Genomic DNA, 20,084 nt, shown 5'->3' with positions numbered 1-20,084 from the left:
GACTCTTGGATTCAACTCTAATGATCACTCAGCAAGTGAATGATTCCCCGGCAGGAAATTGGGCCCTCTGGAAGTACATTTCCTCGCTGGATTCCTAAAGTTAGAGTCGATAAATTCTGCACGCATTTTCCAGAGTGCTTCATTTCCTACGCAAGGGTGGCTACCAGCCAGGACCATCTGGCCACGGAGATTCATCCGGGGTGAAGTCCCCCCATTGGGAATAACACCATCCATGGCAGTGTTGAAAGGGGAATGGATAAAAGTCACTGAGGACCAGATCCCAGAGAGAACCCTTCCCAGGCAAACTCAAAGTCAGATTAAGATTGAAGCAGTTACTTAAATAGCCTCAAGAAGAAATTCTTCCTTCTGTCTCTCATACCTGGATTTGGGGATGGTGATCTTCCCTGAAATTTCCTGCTTCACCAGCCGATGCTTGTAGAGCTTCACTGGGCACCATGCTCTGCCAGATGGGCTTTCTAAAGTCGACTTGGGGACAGCCCCTGCTCTTGTGGCATCCACTCCTGGGAAGAGGCAGACACATAATCATGTAACTGTAAAAGCAGGTAACCCTCCCCGGAGGCTCCATCCTTGCCCGAATTTGTTTCCTCCATAGTGCTTGTCACTAGAGAAATGATTCGTCTTCTCTCTCAGAGCTCGAGCAACAGGAGAGCAAAGACCAGACCATCACCCCTGGCCTCTCTCAGCCGCTGGATGTGAACGGCCCAGGAAGGGCATGAGAGCAACTCTCTGCAGCCAAGGCATCCCTGGAGGAAGCTGCCTGCAGACCACTTGCTGCCAGCCCGCAACACCACCCAGATCTGAGGCTGATGCTTAGGGAAGAGTGTCAGTTGCAGTGGCTCTCAGGTCTTAGCTGGCATCCAAATCACCAAAGGGCTTGTTAAAACACATTTACTGGGCCTCACCCTAGAGTTTCTGATCTGGCAGGTCTAGGGTGGGGCCAGAGAGTTTCCTACAAGTTCCCAGGGGATGCTGATGTTCCTAGGCCCTGGACCACACTTTGAGAACCACAGGGATGGTGTATCAGTATAGCCATCACAGCTTACCCAGTGGACAGATGGGAGGGGATTGAATGACAAGAGGCAGAGAGACCTCTATCAAGTTATGCCAGTGAGGCAGGTGGGAGAATATGGAGCTCTGAAATGGACCATAACAGTGGGATTGGAGAATAGAAAGAGGGTGCTTCCGACAGACGTGATGCTGCATGTGGTCTGGGGAGCACTAGCCTTGGGAGGAGAGGGCAGAGTCAGAGTAGCTGGAAGGATGCTTATGCCAGGAATTGAGATGCACGTGGGGGAGGGGAACAGCATGTTCCTTTGGGACCTGCTGGGTTTGTGCTTCTGTGGAAATCTTCTGATGGAAATGTTAAAAAGGAAGTCAAAATACAATTCAAAACTCAAGAGAGAAATCTGAGCTGCTGGTACAGATTTGGGGGTGTTTGGGGTAGAAGTGTAAGCTGAAGCTGTGGGGCTGAGGTTACTTAAGGGTGGCTCTTTGAGGAGATGGCAATGATGCCTCCGAAAGGAAGCCCAGAGACTGGCTGATAGGGCCGGGCAGAGGAAGGGCTGAGTAGAGTGCCCAAGGTGGGTGAAGTGAAGGGACCGGAGGTGTCACCCGGAAGGGGCAGCACCAGGTATCAGAGCATCTCCAACAGCTCAAATCTGACAAATTCCAGAGACCCCTTAAAAGAACCAGCCCCAAGAGATGGGGTTGTGTTTGAGGCACGACTTAGAGGAACTGGCCCATGGATTCTGAAACCTGTAGTTTTTCAATTCCTCATTTTATTAATACTTTGTCTGTACGATTTCATTTTGCCTTGATGATAAAGTCACCTTATAGTTAAATATTGGTGAAACACACGTACAGGAAAAGGAGCTCACCCTGAAAACATACATGAGGCTTAGTAACCACCCATGAGGGGTCTTTCTTCTCAGAGGAAAACAAAGGTGAACAATATGGTAGTGCATGGTGAAGGGAGGGTCAGTTGGTACTTTTTTTTAAATTGAAGTATAATTGATTTACAATATTGTATTAGTCTCAGATGTACAACATAGTGATCTGGTAATTTTATACATTATGAAATGACCACGACATTAAGTCTAGTGACCACCTGTCACTATTCAAAGTTATTTCACGATTATTGACTACTTTCTGGAGGTCTATTTTTGTGCCTCTAACAGGGGTGGAAAAGTACCATGTATCCATGTTCTTCCCTCTGCATTTGATACTGTTCTAGACTCTCCTGGGAGGTTAACTACTGATTTTTTCAAGGATTAAAAAGATTCTGACAACTGCTTTTGAACTATTTGTGGTGGATTGCTACAAAGAGAATGGCTTGCTCTAAGCTAAAATTCTCCAGGTGATAATTGTATATTTCACCGGCAGACAGTTTGTTTCTTAATTTTCAAGACTTGTTTTGTCATCCTGGTCTGCATAAACCCTGGCTTCTGAAAACACAAGGACGAGGTCTGAAAAGTGTCTGAATCAGGCTGAGGAGTCAGGATCCCGCGTTTTCTGGCTCCTCAGACTGCCTGCAGCAGGAACTGCTTTAGGCGGGAACACACACCGACGTGTTCTCTGTTTTCACAGTTCTGTACGGAGCTAAACCAGCCAATCCTGCCCAACATCCGCAAGTGGAAAGGGCCCCGGGGATGCTGGAAGGCCGTTGTTTCAGAGGCGCCCTCGACTCAGCTCCAAAAGGTACCCTCATCTGCAGAACGGGAATTTTCTTTCCATTTTCTTTTTCCTAATCACAGACGTTTAAAACCTTTCCTTTGCCAACATCCTTGATGTAATGTTGTATTTCTGCCCATTTTTTAGCTCTTTGCCATTTGTTGCAAAATGCCCTGGTTCTTATTTCCTGTTTGGATCAGGAATGGCCTGCTGCCCAGACAGAAATGGGAACTTGGGTGTTGGGAGGAGAGGAGAAATCCTGTCTGGAGCCAAGGCAGCAAATGGGGTATTTCTGTCCTTTGTCCTTCTAATCCCTTCTCCACGGTTCCAGCCTCTGCCAAGTTTGTAGACAGCCCATTGTTCATTGACTGAGAACTTCAGATTCACTTAATTCATACATGAAATATTCGCTTTAGTGGTAAGAATTGTGCATATGGAAGTGGTCTGTGGAAATGTTCAGCAGATTTTAATTTTGAATTTTCTCTCATTAGTATTGCCCATATGGGTTTAGGTAAATATCTCTATGTATATATTTTCACTCCTACATATATTCAAGACCAGTTTTTACTCACTTGAAATATTCAACATCGGTAGAGTTTTAGATTTTAAAAAAAGGCTCCTGATAGTTAATTATGAGTGGATTACAAAATTTTCCTATAAATGCAGATGTTATATTTTTATCTCTAGGTGTTGGTGCTGTGTGCATGTCAATTCTGTCTGACTCTTCGTGACCCTTGGACTGTAGCCCACCAGGCTCCTCTGTCCATGGGATCATCCTGGCAAGAATAGTGGAGTGGGTTGCCATTCCCTTCTCCAAGGGATCTTCCCAACCCAGGGATCAAATCCTCATCTCCCGTGGCTTTGCATTGGCAGGCGGATTCTTTACCACTGAGCCATGTGGAAAGCCCGTTTGTGTCTCTAGTATACCTAATATGCTTATAAACACACATGATATAAATACTTATCTGAGTGATTTGGAGATCTGGGACTTTGAAATTGTAATGTTTACTGGATTAAAAGTATCCAGTCACTTACTGACAATAAGCTTTCTTTTTAGCTCCTACTTTAAAGTGTGCTGTAAGTCTTATTTCTCCAGGTTTGGGGTGTAAGTGATTACTGCAGGTGGTAACCAGGAGGCTGGAAATACAGGATAAATGGAAGATATCTGGCCTTTACCACTCCAGCCCATGACTGTCCCTTCTCAGTAATCATAGAAATAATACTAACAGGGGACTTCCCTAGTGGTCCAGTGGTTAGGACTCTACACTCTCCCTGCCAGGGGCCCGGGTTCAATCCTGGTCGGAGAACTGTGTTCCCACAGGCTGCATGGTGCAGCCAAAAGTAAAATAAAAATAAACTTAAAAAACAGGGCTGGGGGGCTTCCCTGGTGGCTCATTGGTAAAGAATCTGCCTGCCAGTGCAGGAGACAGGGGTGCCATCCCTGGTCCGATAAGATCCCACGTGCTGCGGAGCAACTCAGCCCACACCATGACTATTGAGTCTGTGCTCTAGAGCCCAGGAAATACAACTACTGATCCCACATGCAGCAACGACTGAAGCCCTCTAGAGCCCTTGCTCTGCAACAAGAGAAGCCACTGCAGTGAGAAATGCACGCACTGCAGCTAGAGAGGAGCCCCCACTTGCCACAACTGGAGAAAAGCTGGTGTAGCAATGAAGACCCAGCAGAGCCATAAATAAATATATGAAAGTCATTTTTAAAAATGTTTTTAATGGCTCAGATGGTAAAGAATCTGCCTACAATGCGGGAGACCCAGGTTCAATCCCTGGGTCGGGAAGATCCCCTAGAGAAGGGCGTGGCTACCCACTCCAGTATTCTTGTCTGGAGAATTCCATGGACAGAGGAGCCTAGTGAGTTATAGTCCTTGGGGTCAAAAAGAGTCAATACAACTGAGCGACGAACACTTTCACACCTTTTTTTAAAAGGCACTTTACACACGTATATATATAGGTTCACAGGACACTTACAGTCCATTTAACACTGTTTATCTGTTCAGCAAATTATTAGAAAAGTTACTGTGTGTCAGGCACTGTGCTACATACTAGATATTCATGGTGAGAAAACTAGACCCAGAAACCTGGCCTCTTTCACTCTTTGCAAGCCCAGGACCTTGACTGAGCCTGACGGACCCTGTTGGAGATTTTCAAGTCAGGTAACCCTACACCAGGTCGGGTGTCAACGCCACTGGGTAGTAGTGTGTGGCTGCCTCTCAGATCGCTCAGCCTCAACTCCTTCATCTTAAAATGGGATCAACAGCTCCTCCCTCAACTCACAGAGTGGCTATAGAATTTTAAAGGCTACTGTGCATTGAATGCTTGTTTAGCAGACATGGGCCAGTGCCTGGCAGGGTACCCATGAGGCAGCAGGCGGTGCTGAGCTGGAAGCTGCTCAGTAACCAAAGCCACCTCTTGGAGTCTTGTATTTGATCCTCAGCATTGCCATTTACCAACTGTGGTGTTTCAGGGAAGTTACTTAACCTCTCTGAGCAGCTGAGTCTTCACATGACAGATGGGCATGTGAGTGGCCATCCTATGGGATGTGATGATTAAAAAGATAATCCTGTGCCTAGTCTGGGATCTTCCCTGCAACATGCCCCTTCTAAAGAAGAGCCCAGGCACGCCAGCTGTGTGAACCCCTCTGAAAGTGCTGGTCTGGAAAATTTGTTGGGGGGACAAGGAGGACCATGCTGTGGTTTAAGGATATGCTTTTGTCTCAGAAACAGCCCCTGGTCACCCAGTGACCCCGCAGGTCACACCCAGACCCAGTGCAGAGTCTGCAGCTTTCCCTCTGTCTCCTCCTGGCCTTGCCTGCTGCTCCCAGCTCGGGGCTGAGCACCCCAGCAGACAGACCTCTCTGCACACTAACACCTCGTCTTCTCCCACAGGGTGCCGGGTTTGCGGGCTTCCTGTGGGACACGGCGGCCGGGGTGGAGCTGAGAGATGCCGCCTGGCAGGAGAGCTCGCCCAGCAACGGGCATGGGAAGCCGGCGTGCCCCAGCCCGTACCTCGCGAGGTTCAAGGTATCGCTCCCATTGCTGTGCGGGGCCACTCCTTCTGAAAAGGAGAAAAGCCTACTTTGAACTGTGAGCCAGAGGAGCTCAGCTTTTTGCCTGGGTTTGATTCTCTCTCGGGGCTGGGTCAGCACACACAGTCGGGGTTCCCTCGACTGGGAACTTGATCCATAGCAGGAAGGAGAGGAATTTGGGGGAGATCATAGCTCTGGTAACTTGGACCTCAGGGCGCGAAGGAGGTCAAATGGCTGCTTCCCAAATGTGATAAGCATCAGAATCACCTGAGAGATTTTCTTAAAATCAGGGTTTCCTGGACCCTGCTCCAGACACACACAATGCCTGGTTTCCAGAATCACCTCCTGCGCTTCATCAGTGCTCCCAGCGCTGGGTAAGGAAGCCGGGTGTTTTGGAATCTCTGGATTAGAGGACAGCCGAACTGCTCTGAGGACACCCTTCTCTTACTAGGGAGCCCTCCAGGGATCATTGAGGCTTAGCAAGGGCCCAGAAGGAGTTTCTGGGTGGTGGGGCCACTGACACCTCCAGACGAGCCCTCTCTCTCCAGAATTGGGAGCAGCAAGCAGACCCACCTGAGCTGTCTCTCCAATTCCCCTGGATGCCCTGGGAAGTATTCATGCACAGCAAACAGTCAAAAACTGGGCATCAGGAAGGAGGAAAAGGCAGGAGCCAAAACAGATCACCACGTCAGCAGTTGGCCTTTCCCCTCAGAAGTCACAGGGTTGGGCGAGAGTGGTCTCTTGTCCCAGAGCCCAGTAAGCTAGCTGCCGGGCGTCTGGGACCCCCCCCTTCTATATGCTCCAGAGCAGTTCTGGAGCCAGAGGGTTGCCGCAGACCTCAGTTTCTCTCTGGCAGCCCCGGGCTGGGGCTGCCCGTGAGCTGGCGGCTATGCTGACTGTGGCCGGGGGTCTAGCCCACACTCCCCCTCTCCTTACTCGCAAAGCTGCAGAGATGCTGGCGTTCCATGTGCATGCACACAACCCGGGGTGTCTGTGGGTTGTGCTTTGGTACTGATGTGTCAGTCAGCCAGGTATCACCCCTGAACCCTCCTCCCTGGGTCCCTTTTCTATGTGAAGTGGCCGCACTGGCTTTGGCCAAGCAAGCAACCAGCAGAACCAGCTAGTGTCTCTCGGAGGTGGGCTGGTTTTAAAGATCATTAAGAAATGCTCTCAGATTGTGAATTATTGGCTCAGATCCTTTGAAGGAAGTGATCCCCTGGACAGGTATGCGGCCACTGTGCTTCGTGTCACATCCTAGGCCAGGCAGGTTGTGGGGACAGAGACGTGGCTTCTCTCCCCAGGCAGGGTTTCCTTGCCCACGGCCGGAAGGTGTCTCCCTTGAGGTCAGAGCCACGGCTGCAGAGAGAGCTCTCCTGGCGGGGCGGTGGTGATGGCAAACTGGGGTCACCTCTGTCAGACGAAACTGGCAGCCCCCACTTGGGGGTGCCCTCTGCACACCCCCGCTTCCTGGCAGAGGTTACTGTTTGTTGCCATGACAAAGAGAAGGGTGGGGTTGCCAAACCCAGAGCCGCTGAGCAGTGCTTTGGTGCCCAGGAGACTGACTCCGACGTCACGATTCTGCCCCTGCTCTGGGGATGCAGGCGGGGCGTAGCCTGTACTACCAGGGCTCAGCCAGCTTTCATTCTTCATGTTTGAAATCACTGAGCATCAGGCACCGTGATCTTTGGGGGGAAGGGAGTGCATAGGGGTGGGTGGGATGTGGGGAAATGGGGAAGGAGGCGGGGCCAAGCCGCAAATCCTGGCAGGGGTGGGGGGTGACAGGCTGGCCCTGTAGGGAGAGCCCCAGGTCTTCATTAACAACCAGCTGCTAACATCACCTCTTCCTCCTTTATAGTTGCTCAGAAGGAAAAAAAAACAACAAAAAATTGACATTTCTACATGTGCCTGATTTTCCAGGCCCTAAGGAGGAGTAAAGGGGTGCAATGTAGGGGGTCCCTGTGACAGGACAAGAGAGGCCTCGGTCCTGCAACGGCCTCAGGAAGCTCTTACGATAGCTGCCTCCCCTTCCACCAGGGTGAGCTGCCTCATGTGCATTTCCCATCGTCAGGGTTGTTCGCGAAGCTGCTTGGGGGTTGGAGGTAATGGACGCAGACAATGAGAGCATCTCAACCTGTCTCTGGTGCCTTGTTTCATCTTGCCCAGGTAGGAAGTCATGACTTGACGCTGGTGAACCTTCACCTGGCGACCCTGACCCTCCCAGGGGGTGAGAACCTGAGCAAGAATCACGGTGACAGCCATCGCTGGGCTAGCTTCACACAGACCTTGCAGGAAACCCTGAAAGGTAGGAATCATCTTTCTGTGCGGCTGGGCTACCAGCTCCCACTTCTGCAGGACAGGTGAGGGGTGCCCCTTCCCGGCGTCTCTCCCCTCCCTTAGGCTGGCTGTCCCGTGGGCAGTGATGCGTACTGAGCGATGTACAGGAAACCACCATACCGCCTGCATCCTGGGAAGCCCAGTGCCCCGGGCACGCTCACAGCTGTCTCTGCGGGTCTGGCATGTGGGTTCCACGGTGGGGGTTTTGTGGCTCTCCAGCCTCTCTTGGATGGACAGCATTGGGAGAAGGAGAAACTGATGATACCCTCCCCCGTGACCCTCATCATGGGCTCCACTGACCCTGTGTGTCCCCTGAAGATGTGTGCCTGCTCTTCTTGTGAAAGAGAGTTGGAGACTAGGGGAGTGGGGGAGTCCTGATGAGTCCTTTCATTCCTGGTGGATTGCAGATCTTGCTGACAAAGCCCTGACACTGACAGAAACACCGGACTTGACTCTTAGCTCCTTCAGATGGCTGTAGGATGTCTGGGAGGTCACCACTCTTCAGGGGCTCACAGGGTGCCCAGGGCTGGGTGGACCTCTGATGAAGGACCCAGCGTATAGTAGGGGCTCAGCGGACGTGAGCTGCCTCAAAAACATGCCAGGGGGATGACGAGAACACTGGAAAGAGCGGGACTTCAGAAGACAGGTGGGCTCTGTGCTTTCCAGCTCTGCCCCCAACAATACCAAACGTTTTCCGTGTGTGGTTTTCAAGGAGGAAGAGTTGAAAGTTGACACAGCAATAAAGACTGGGGTGTGTTCAGTCTGGCTTGGTTTTTCAGAGCACTGAGCATCTCCAGGTGAGGTTTCACAGCTGGAGGCCTGCAGTTCTCTTCTGTATTCTAGAGTCTTAATCCGTATTCCTAGCTTGCTAAGCCTTTTTTCCCTTGTTAAATTGGCCCCCTACAAGGTGACTTATGAAGATTTGGCTACAAAGATAGTTCAAAGATAGTTCATTTTGAAGAGTTGAAGAGTTTTATCATGACATGAGACTTACCATCTTAACCATTTTAAAGTTACAGGTCAGTGGTTTTAAGTGTATTTACATTACTTTATAACCATTATCACCATCCATCTCTAGAACTTTTTCATCTTCCCAAACTAAAACTCTGTGCCCATTAAACACAAATTCCCTTCCCTTCCCTTCCAGACTCTGACAGTCACCTTTCTACTTTGTTTCTATGAACTTGACCACTCTAAACATCTCATCTAAGTGGAACCTTACAATATTTGTCCCTTTTTGGCCAGTTTATTTCACTTACATTATGTCTTTATGGCTTGTAGTATACATCAGAATTTCCTTTCATTTTTATGGCCAAATACTATTCCATTTGTCGGTCAATGGACACTTGGACACTTATTTCCATCTTTTGGCTGTTATGGATAATGCTCTTATGAACATTGATGTACAGCTTACATTTCAAACCAGGATGTGCTGTGACCAGCGTTTTCCTTAAATTATGAGCCTTTGGGCTAAAAAAAAAAAAGTCAGATGTTTAAGGCAAGATACTTCATCCAGGGGGCAACTATGTGGGAGATTGTTCACCCACGGCTAGTCTGTAACCCATTATGAAGGATGACTTGATAGCTTTTAAATCTGTGGATATTTCTGTTGTTCTTGATTTCAAGCTTTTCCTTTATACGGAAGGAGGAAGGGTGTATGTCAGTCCCTCACTTCTCTGATAACCATAGGCCCTTGCTGTCTTTTCTGATGTTCAGGTAGGGACCAGGTATTTGTCAGAAGACCTGGGCAGGGTATTGTTTCAAGCTGCCAGGGACTATTGAGCCACAGGCTGGCTCAGCCTTGACATGCCCAGGTGAGGACAGTGACTCATGTCCCCGTGTCCCCCTGCGTGTGACTAACATCCAGCCTGTTAACTGGTGACACGGCAGAGCCAAGGAATCAGGAAGTGCTGCAACCCGCCCAAGGGGCAGCTTGGGTAAGTCAATGAGCAGAGGTGGTTTGGCTCAAACAAAGACTGAACCTTTATTCCACAGGCTTCTTTCTATCAGAGCAAACAGAGTCGATTTGATTAGCAAACTCTGGGCCTTTCCACCTTTGTCTGGAATGTGCACCCAGATTGACTGATGTCAGTGAGGGCTGAGGGTGGGGTGCCCATCCACTGATAGAATTTTCTTCATTCAGACTGCCCACCCCCCCAGGGCCTGCTCTGTGAACTGCCAGAGTCAAACAAGGCAGGGTCATGCTTGGCATCAGAGTAAGACACCCCCAGTGGGGCCTGGCTCCTGCTGTTGTCACCGGCATTGTATAAATCTAGGACTCTGAGGAAGTCAGCCCCAAACATTCTCCCTTCACTCCTGGAAAATGTGTGTGCTCAGTAGCGTCTGATTCTTTGCGGCCCCAGGGACTGTAGCCTACCAGGCGGCTCCTCTGGCCGTGGGATTCTCCAGGCAAGAATACTGGAGTGGATTGCCATGCCCTCCTCCAGGGGATCTTCCTGACCCAGGGATTGAACCTGCGTCTTCTGGGTCTCCTGCATTGGCAAGCAGGTTATTTACCACTAGGGCCACCTGGGAAACCCTAACTCCTAGAAACTCAGAGGGTAACTGTGGAGCCCACCCTGGTGGACAGCTTCCTAGGAGAATTTAGGGCCCTGCACGTCTGTGGGTTGTCAGAGGCAGGGAGTGTCTCCATGTCATCACCAAACTGCTTTAACCAAAGTAGTTCAGCTGTAAGAAACCTGGACAGTCCAATTCAAAATGAGCCATTATTTTCATTCCTGAAGTTACACAGAGCTTGGTTTATTGACACCTGACACGAGCATCTCTCCTGGGTTCAGAATTTTCTTTTCTTAAAAAAAAAAAAAATATATATATATATATATATATATATATATATTTTTTTTTTTTTTTTTCCTTTTGGTCAGTGCCGAGTCTTCATTGTGGCACATGGGCTTTCTTCTAGCTGCAGTGAGCGGGGGCTACTCTCTAGCTGCAGTACAAAGGCTTCTCATTGCGGTGGCTTCTCTTGTGGAGCACAGGCTGTAGGATGTCCAGTCTCCATCAGCTGTGGCTTTTGGGCTCTAGAGCGTAGGCTTAATGGCTGTGGTACACGGGCTTAGTTGTCCTGTGGCATGTGGGATCATCCCAGACCAGGGATTGAACCCATGTCTCTTGCATTGGTCAGTGGATTCTTTACCACTGAGCCACCAGGAAAACCCCCAGAGCTGTCTTTTTTTGGCTCAAATATTTCATGTTTGTATCCTAATGAAAACCTCTTATATGGAAACCTTCTGTCTCAGTCTTTCCTGTTTTCCTTGAAATTTAACAAAGGTAGCATCTTTCTATTCATTCCTTTTAAAAAATACGTTGCACCTTAATTCTGCAGTTTTCCTCGTGCTTTGTTCACCATTTCTTCCGTGTGTGTTTATCTTACGTCTGCCGGGCAGCCGACTCTGTTCCAAGCATGTGGGGCTTTTCCATCCTAGCTCTGTGTAAAGAGTCCTGGATTTGAAGGCTGGCTTGGTGGCTTTGGTCAGAGCCTCAGCTTCTCACCTGCACGAGGTCCCCGGCACACGGTGACGACTCAGCGGAGGGTCATTAACACTGGCCACATAGGAGTTGTTATTAGTATTATTCATAAGTTGACTTTCCTGTTGGAAGTTCGCACTGATTTCTCACGACCAGCTTAGTTGGGCTCGCCCCGCTTTGGGTGCCAGGGTTGTTAGGATCTAGCATGAGGGTCACAGTTGCCTCCCTTGTTGGTCACCCAATGGCTGCAGGAAAGCCTTCCTTCCAATCCCCTTCCCTCCCTCAGGACCCGCGGAAGAGGATGTCATGTGCAGAACATGAGTGCCCTCTGCTGGTGGCATGTGTCATTTCACTTTAGATTTCTCCATCTCTAGCCATTGTTATTGACGCATATTCGTGCCCATGAAGATTTGCTGAGTGTCTCGGGTGCATTTGGCCCTTGGTTATGAACTGCTTTCCTTAAAGCTTTTCTTGCAGAGTTTCTCCCTGTGGTAACGTGGCTTCCCTGAGGGGAACTTCGAGACAGGAAGTGATGGTCAGGCAGTGGACGGGAATCCCAGGGAGCCAAGCTGGGGCCCACTGTCCTTTCTGAATGTCTCCTCACTTTGGAAAACACTTCATAAGTATCCCACTTACTCTTGTAAATCGAACTTGAGTTTGAGAGAGATGTTGAAAATACTTTAAAGTATTTTGCCCTATATCAGTGTGCTGGGGTTCCATAACAAAATACCACAGACTGGATGGCTTAAACAACAGGCATTTATTTTCTTACAGTCCTGAAGGCTGGAAAGTCCATGATCAAGGTGTTGGCAGGGGCGGTTTCTTCTGAGGCCTCTCCTCGGCTTGTAGATGACTGTCTTCTTCCTGTGTCTTCACTCGGGCTTCCTTCTGTGCTCAATAAATGTTTGTTGAGCTTTTGTTAACCATCTGGGCAAGACCCTTAGGGCCTTTTTGTGCTATTTGATTCAGAACCCATGATCCAGAACAGAAGTGATGTTGATATGACACCAACCAAATGTGTCAATGAACTACTCTGAAAGCTTGCGGGGCTGGGGGTGTGGTGAGGAGGTATTGCACAAGGTACTTGGGAAAATTGGGAGAATAAGAACCATGCCACAGTCCTAACCCTGGTGAGTCAGATCAGTCAGTCACAATCCTACTTAAATGAGTGGTGGTCAGTGTTGGGCTAACTCCCCACCACCTCTTACACTTCTGAATTTCTTTCTTCTACTTCTAGGAGAAAAAGACGTGATAGTTTTAGGGGATTTTGGCCAGGGGCCTGACAGCAGTGACTATGATATCTTGAGGAAAGAAAAATTCCACCACCTGATCCCCGCACACACCTTTACCAACATCAGCACCAAGAATCCTCAAGGCTCGAAGACTCTGGACAACATCTGGATCAGTAAAAGCTTAAAGAAGGTTTTCACAGGTAAAGCACGTGTGCTGTTCAGAAACAGATAGTCACCTGCCTGAGCTGGCAGTTCACGACTGTCTGGTTTGAGCGAGAGGCAGGAGTGACCTTCCCTTCTCTGCAGGCATTTACCAGGTTACTGTTCAGGTGGCTGTATAATTATCATTCACACAGAGCCACTTTTGAGAGTGAAGGGGTTCTGAAAACTAATTAAAAGGCATTCACTGACCTACATCAGGGACAAAGCAAATGCGTCCCGGGCAGACCTGGTTATCAACTGGCAGCACTGGGTCCTTGTTGCGAACTTTCTCTAGTTGCACTGAGTCGGGGCCACTCTCTAGTTGTGGTGCGTGGGCTTCTCATTGCAGTGATTTCTCTTGTAGAGCACGGGTTCCAGGGCACGTGGGCTTCAGTGGTGCGGTTCACAGGCGCTAGAGCGTGGGCGCGATAGTTGTAGTACACGGGCGTAGGTGCCCCATGACTTGACAGGAATTCAAACCCATGTCCCTTGCATTGGCAGGTGGATTCTTATCCACTGGCCATCCGGGAAGCCCCAACTTAGCCTAATTTTAAGGATACTTAGTCGTTCAGCAAACACTTCTCGAGCCCTGTCTTGTTCAGGCAGTGTGTTGTGGCCTGAGATTTACCAATGCCATCAGTAGCCTGAAGAGCAGCAGTTGGGGGTGAGCTGACATGTCACCTGGCATCACTATGGGATGCGGAAGTGCTTTAGGCAGGACTCTGCCAGGCCAGGGTGTGGTGGATAACCTCAGAACTGAAAAGCACTCCCCCAGAACCAGTCACTTGCTGAGCAGACCTTGGGTCAGGAAACATTCATAAAAATACAGAAGCGGCAGTAGGGTCTTTGGATGTAAGATAAGAAGAGTAAGATAAGCACCAAAAGTTTGAAAAGTGTCAGTTGATCAGTTGTAGTCATGTCCGATCTTTGTGACCCCAGGGACACCACCAGGCTCCTCTGTCCATGTGATTTTCCAGGCAAGATTACTGGAGTGGGTAGCCATTCCCTTCTCCAAGGAATCTTCCTGACCCAGGGATCGAGCCTGTCTCCTGCACTGTGGGCAGATTCTTTACCATCTGAGTCACTAGAGAAGCCCTTACTAAACACAAATAGTTGCAGATTATACTTCAGAGAAATGTTTAAAAAAAAAAAATTTAAGTACCAATGGTGGAGTCCCACTGTGAGACCAGGACGTGCAGCCAAGACTTGGATCCTCAGGACTAGAATTTCCAGTCCTGGGCACCAGTGTGCTGTTGGACTGTCAAAGGAAAATCCAAAGGATGAAGAAAGTGGGTCTCAGAGGGAGTGTCAGTCATGAGACTGGGCGAGACGCAGTTTGCAGAAATGCACCGCTGGCCAGACAGAGGTCGGTGGCAGTGGGAGGCGGTGCTGGAGTGCTTGAGCAGACGGGGCTGGAGGAAAGTTAGAAACCATTGCATCTGTCCCTTGCTCTTCAGCTGTAGAAAGCGAGGTGCAGGGAGCAGTGGCCCCCATCGTGGGACTGTTGCCTGGGCAGAACTCACACCAGAACCCAGGCCTGAAAGTGAAGGTGTTAGTTGCTCAGTTCAGGTCACTTCAGTTGCTCAGTCATGTCTGACTCTTTGAGACCCTATGAATCGCAGCATACCAGGCCTCCCTGCCCATCATCAACTCCCGGAGTTTGCTCAAACTCATGTCCATTGAGTCAGCGATGCTATCCAACCATCTCATCCTCCGTCATCCCCTTCTCCTCCCGCCTTCAATATTTCCCAGCATCGAAGTCTTTTCAGATGAGTCAGTTCTTCGAATCAGGTGGCCAAAGTATTGGAGTTTCAACTTCAGCGTCAGTCCTTCCAATGAATATTCAGAACTGATTTCCTTTAGGGTGGACTGGTTGGATCTCCTTGCAGTCCAAGGGGCTCTCAAGAGTCTTCTCCAACACCACACTTCAAAAGCATTAATTCTTTATGGTCCAACTCTCACATCCATACATGACTACTGGAAAAACCATAGTTTGACTATACAGACCTTTGACGACAAAGTAATTTCTCTGCTTTTTAATATGCTGTCTAGGTTGGTCATGACTTTTCTTCCAAGGAACAAGCATCTTTTAATTTCATGGCTGCAATCACCATCTGCAGTGATTTTGGAGCCCCAAAAATAAAGTCTGTCACTGTTTCCATTGCTTCCCCATCTATTTGCCACGAAGTGATGGGACCGGATGCCATGATCTTAGTTTTCTGAATGTTGAGCTTTAAGCCAACTTTTTCACTCTCCTCTTTCACTTTCATCAAGAGGCTCTTTAGTTCTTCTTCACTTTCTGCCATAAGGGTGGTGTCATCTGCATATCTGAGATTATTGATATTTCTCCCAGAAATCTTGATTCCAGCTTGTGCTTCCTCCAGCCCAGTATTTCTCATGATGTACTCTGTGGATGTGAGAGTTAGACTATGAAGAAAGCTGAGCACTGAAAAATTGATGCTTTTGAATTGTGGTGTTGGAGAAGATTCTTGAGAGTCCCTTGGACTGCAAGGAGATCCAATCAGTCCATCCTAAAGGAGATCAGTCCTGGGTGTTCATTGGAAGGACTGATGCTGAAGTTGAAACTCCAGTACTTTGGCCACCTCATGCGAACAGTTGACTCATTGGAAAAGACCCTGATGCTGGGAGGGATTGGGGGCAGGAGGAGAAGGGGACGACAGAGGATGAGATGGCTGAATGGCATCACCAACTTGATGGGCATGAGTTTGAGTAAACTCCGAGAGTTGGTGATGGACAGGAAGGCCTGGCATGCTGCAATTCACGGGGTCGCAAAGAGTTGGACACGACTGAGCGACTGAACTGACTGACTGACTGACTGACTCTGCATAGAAGTTAAATAAGCAGGGTGACAATATACAGCCTTGACGTACTCCTTTCCCAATTTGGAACCAGTCTGTTGTTCCATGTCCAGTTCTAATTGTTGCTTCCTGACCTGCGTACAGATTTTTCAGGAGGCAGGTCAGGTGGTCTGGTATTCCCATCTCTTTAAGAATTTTCCACAGTTAGTTGCTCAGTCATGTCCAACTCTTTGCGAGCCCGTGGACTATAGCCTGCCAGACTCCTCTGTCCATGGAATTCTCTAGGCAAGAATACTGGAGTGGGTTGCCATTCCCTTCTCCAGGGGATCTTCCCAACCCAGGGATTGAACCCAGGTCTCCTGATTACAGGCAGATAGATTCTTTACCCTCTCAGTCACTAGGGAAGACACCAGAGCCCAGGCCTGGATCCGTTTGATTATCTGGAACGGTTCTCACTGAGGGCCACGGCCATGCTTCTAACTGCTCCATCCTTCCTTCTGTGACTCTTCCACTCTTTCTTAAACACACCTTGAGCTTCACATGTTTCTAAATCTTGACTTTAAAAATACCTTTACTCTCTCATAAACTTCTGTAACTTTCTCTTCTTTACCCTTTTTGTAGAACTTTCTCCTTTCCCACCTGCCTTTGCAGCTTTGCTTTGTGAAATAGGACCTTCACTTTGGACACCTTTGTGGGACCTGTGTCCCTGTGTCGAACACTTATCCTCGCTGGTCAGATTGCAAGTGTTTGAAAGTAAGGACGGCGTGGGGGCCGGAGTGTGTGAATGGGCAGGAGGCCTGGACCCAGGGTAGTTTCAGCGGCTCCTTGGCAAACCCTCCCTTGTCTGGGAAATCCAGTGGGCTGAGACAGTTGATTTGCACAGGCAAGCCAGGTGACTGAGGGGTCTCTTCAGGGGGCCCAGGCTTGCAGACTAGGTACAGTGTTGGCCTCCACCCACCCCCCATCCTGATCCCTGGGTCTGTCTTCCCTCTGCCTCCAGGCCACTGGGCTGTAGTGAGAGAAGGCCTCACGAACCCTTGGATTCCAGATAACTGGTCTTGGGGCGGAGTGGCTTCTGAACACTGCCCCGTGCTTGCGGAGTTCTACACGGAGAAGGACTGGAGCAGGAAGGAAGGCACTCGGAACGGCAACGGGCTCACCCTGGAGCGGAGTGAAGCCATCATTAAACACGAGCGATGATGACACCGAATGGGCGTTCCACCCCTTGCCCCCAGGGAGTTCGCCCTTCCCCGTGAAGATGCAGAGCCAGAACCGCCTGCCCTGACAGCAGACAGTGCTTGGGCTGCGACCTGGCTGCCTTCCTCACAGAGTTTGTGGACTCTTATGGGGGAGGGAGCCCAGCAGGCCCTCGAGGTGCTGGGTGGTCTGACCAGAACTGGAACGTCTCTGATCTGTGGATGCCGCCAGCCTCAGCCACCGGGGGTCATCACCCCACTGCCTGGACTGCAGCTCACGGGGAACAGCAGTGGAGGCTAGAGGCCGAGCTCTCGTTCCTGACCACCAGTCTGCGATGTTCTGACTGCAAATCCTGTGAAAAGCTTTTAACTTGAGCACTCTCCTCAAATATTTTGAGTGATGATTTTTAGTTTTGTTTTGAAAAAAATAAACAGAGATGAGCCTGCCTGGCTGCAGTGAGAGCCTGGGGGCGGTCCCCGGTCCTGTGTGGGTTTCATGCCCTGTTCTGATGTCTTGGGCGGGGTGGGGAAGGGGAGAGGCTGTGGCCTGCAGGGTCCTGCACACGGCACCCCTAACCCTGGGAGTTCCTTTTGCATCCTCACCTTGAGATCATGCAGAGGTACCCGTCACACCCTCACTAACCCCCGGAGACCTCTGTCCAATCTTTAGATCGTCTCCTCCCTCCCATCCAGTGCTTCATCCTCTGACCCCTTTGCCGGACCATCTATCACTTTGAAGAACTATTTGAATGATCTCCTTTCCTCCTTCCCCGCTCATTTCAGTTCACTTTCAGTTCCCCAGGCATTCCCCACCCAGAGCCTCCATCTGCTGACCCCGAGGAATAGCTGTTGATTCTGGATCCCCAGGAAGCTAAGCCTGGGAGCATCAAGAGAGGGAGGACCCTCCTTTGAGGGTGGGAGTTGGGGGCGGGGGGTGGGAAGTGTGGGTTAACTGCCACCAAGTACTCTTTCCTTCCCAGGTTGGGGTCTCCTCTGGGTCCCCATGAGACTGGGATTATAATGCCCATTTCACAGCCGAAGAAACAGGCTTACGGAGTTTCACCTCCTGAAGGTCACACAGCCAGTAAGTACATAGACGGGATCCACACTCAGTCCAAAGCTCATGCACACGTGTCAGCCCTATGCTGCTGACACTGACGTGTGAGAGAGTTAACAAGGCAGTGAATGTGTGGACCACCATCACCACCAGTGGGAATCTAGTGACTTGTTGGGCCCAAGACTGGATGGGCAGTGAGAGGGGCCCTGTCCATCAAAGGATGGACACCTGGGGCATCGGGCTCCCAGGACACCAACCACTGGTTGTGAGCACAGGAAGGAAACCCCTTTCCGGGGGCTTTTTGGGTACCTGGTCATCACCCATCACTACTCCCAGGAGCTGTCTCTCCAGTGGGTGGGTGAACAGCGCCTGGAGACTTGGAACCTGTGATAGCTGAGTCTTGACTGAAAGCAGTCGGGTTAGAATGAAAAGTCGTGGTGGGTAGGAAGGGGTGCTTCTCAGCTGAGCTGACCTTTTTTGGTACTTTATCTGCAGTTAAAACTTCCACCTGCCTTCACCATTCAGATGCTCCAAGTTCTTTTAGCCAGATTTTCCCACAAAACTGGAAAGAAAAGGGCTTCTTAGGTGAGAAGAGGGGAGAAAAATCCAGTTAAACGACTTTTGTGCAAGTCCCTTGATTTGAGCCAGAGGCTGGGGAGCTGAATGGTACACTGGAGTTGGCTCAGTGCCTCTGCTTAGCACTGGCTGGATGCACCCTCGCACCCCAGACACAGAATAGGGGGGGTGGTTACTTGTTACCTGAGGACCCCAGAAGTGAAGGCATTGCTTGGTAGCCACAGGCCCAGGGTTTGAAGGCAGCAGACCTGGCTGCCGAGTCCCAGATCTTTTGTGTCCAAGCTGTGCCCCCTGCAGGTTCTGCTTGTCTGGCTGAGTCCCAGGTTTCTTATCTATTAAGTGAGGATAGAACTCCTCAGGGCTGCAGAGAATAAATAACATCTATAAAATTCCCAGCATGCTCAACTCCAGGGGGGGCAGCCATTCCCCATGGCACATGGTGAGAACTCAACAAGCAGCAGCATTTAAAAATAATTCTTCTATTTTTTGCTGTCTTCATTTTATCCCTGGAGTTTCTGTTACCCTCAACTGGAACAGATGCTTCGTGGTTTCCCAACAGTATGCTATCCTGGACTGTCCACTAGTCCAACTGAGCTCTCACAAGTAAGGATCGCACCCAGTGGAGCCTGTCACTGATCATCCCGCCCCACATTCCACTGAGAAAGATCCAAAGGCTCTGGAAGCATCCAAGACTGCCCTTCACAGCTCCCCCTGGCAGAGAAACTTGGTAGGATACCCAGTAAATCATCCAGAAACAGAACCTGTGCTTTTTTCTGCTTGAGTTGACAGGATATGGCCAACTGTCTCCCAGAAGGAGTAGCAGCTGAACTCAGACGTGGAATCTCAAGTGGTATCGTCGCTGGTCTAACGGTGGGCACACTTAGCCTTTGAAAGTCTCAGTTCCCAGCCCGGCTGTGGGATGATGGAGGTTTCCCCCAGCGGAGGGTGCCTCCCTAGGCTCCTCCCTGCCCTGCGAGCCTTTAGCCCAGAGGCAGGATTTTCATTAAAACTTACAGAATTCAAAGCTAAAGTTTTCTAGAACTGTTAAGATTAATAATCAGATGGCTCATCTCTTCTCTCTCCCCCTGCACAGTAAGTATGAGAGAATTGAGTAGAGCTTAAAATCCAAAGGATACTTAAATTTACAAATTATGGATAGTTGTTGAAGCTGGAACATAGGGATTCATGACACTCTTCTACTTTTGTCTCTTTTAGATGTTTCGTAGTCACAATGAAATACATACATACATAATAAAAGGCCCAATCTTGCCCCAATATGACAATGTTCAAAGTTTTATACTTTTTAAACAGAAAAATACTACATTTCCCTGAAGGCCAGGTATGCTGAAGTCCTCACAGCAGATGTGGAAACATGTGGAGGGCATTATAACTCTTTATTCTTATGCCACTCCCTGGGGGCATTTTGCTAGGAAGGAGTCACCCAAA

General features: G+C 49.5%; 1 protein-coding gene across 2 annotated transcripts in view; it reads left to right on the top strand.

The window, feature by feature from the left end:
- The window catches only part of EEPD1 (endonuclease/exonuclease/phosphatase family domain containing 1), a 123,033-nt gene extending 105,566 nt beyond the window's left edge, over window positions 1-17,467 (top strand). For both annotated transcript variants that reach the window (XM_065939828.1, XM_065939827.1), the window contains exons 4-8: window positions 2,608-2,718; window positions 5,595-5,729; window positions 7,898-8,036; window positions 12,795-12,989; window positions 16,810-17,467. In XM_065939828.1, the coding sequence (XP_065795900.1) occupies window positions 2,608-2,718; window positions 5,595-5,729; window positions 7,898-8,036; window positions 12,795-12,989; window positions 16,810-17,009 (780 nt within the window). In that variant the 3' untranslated portion in view covers window positions 17,010-17,467. The remainder of the gene's footprint in view (window positions 1-2,607; window positions 2,719-5,594; window positions 5,730-7,897; window positions 8,037-12,794; window positions 12,990-16,809) is intronic.
- The last annotated feature ends 2,617 nt before the right edge of the window (window positions 17,468-20,084 follow it).

The sequence above is a fragment of the Muntiacus reevesi genome, chromosome 6 (assembly GCF_963930625.1).
Source record: "Muntiacus reevesi chromosome 6, mMunRee1.1, whole genome shotgun sequence".
NCBI lineage: Eukaryota > Metazoa > Chordata > Mammalia > Artiodactyla > Cervidae > Muntiacus > Muntiacus reevesi.
Note: the sequence above shows the minus strand (reverse complement) of the source record. Positions and strands in the feature narration are given on the sequence as shown.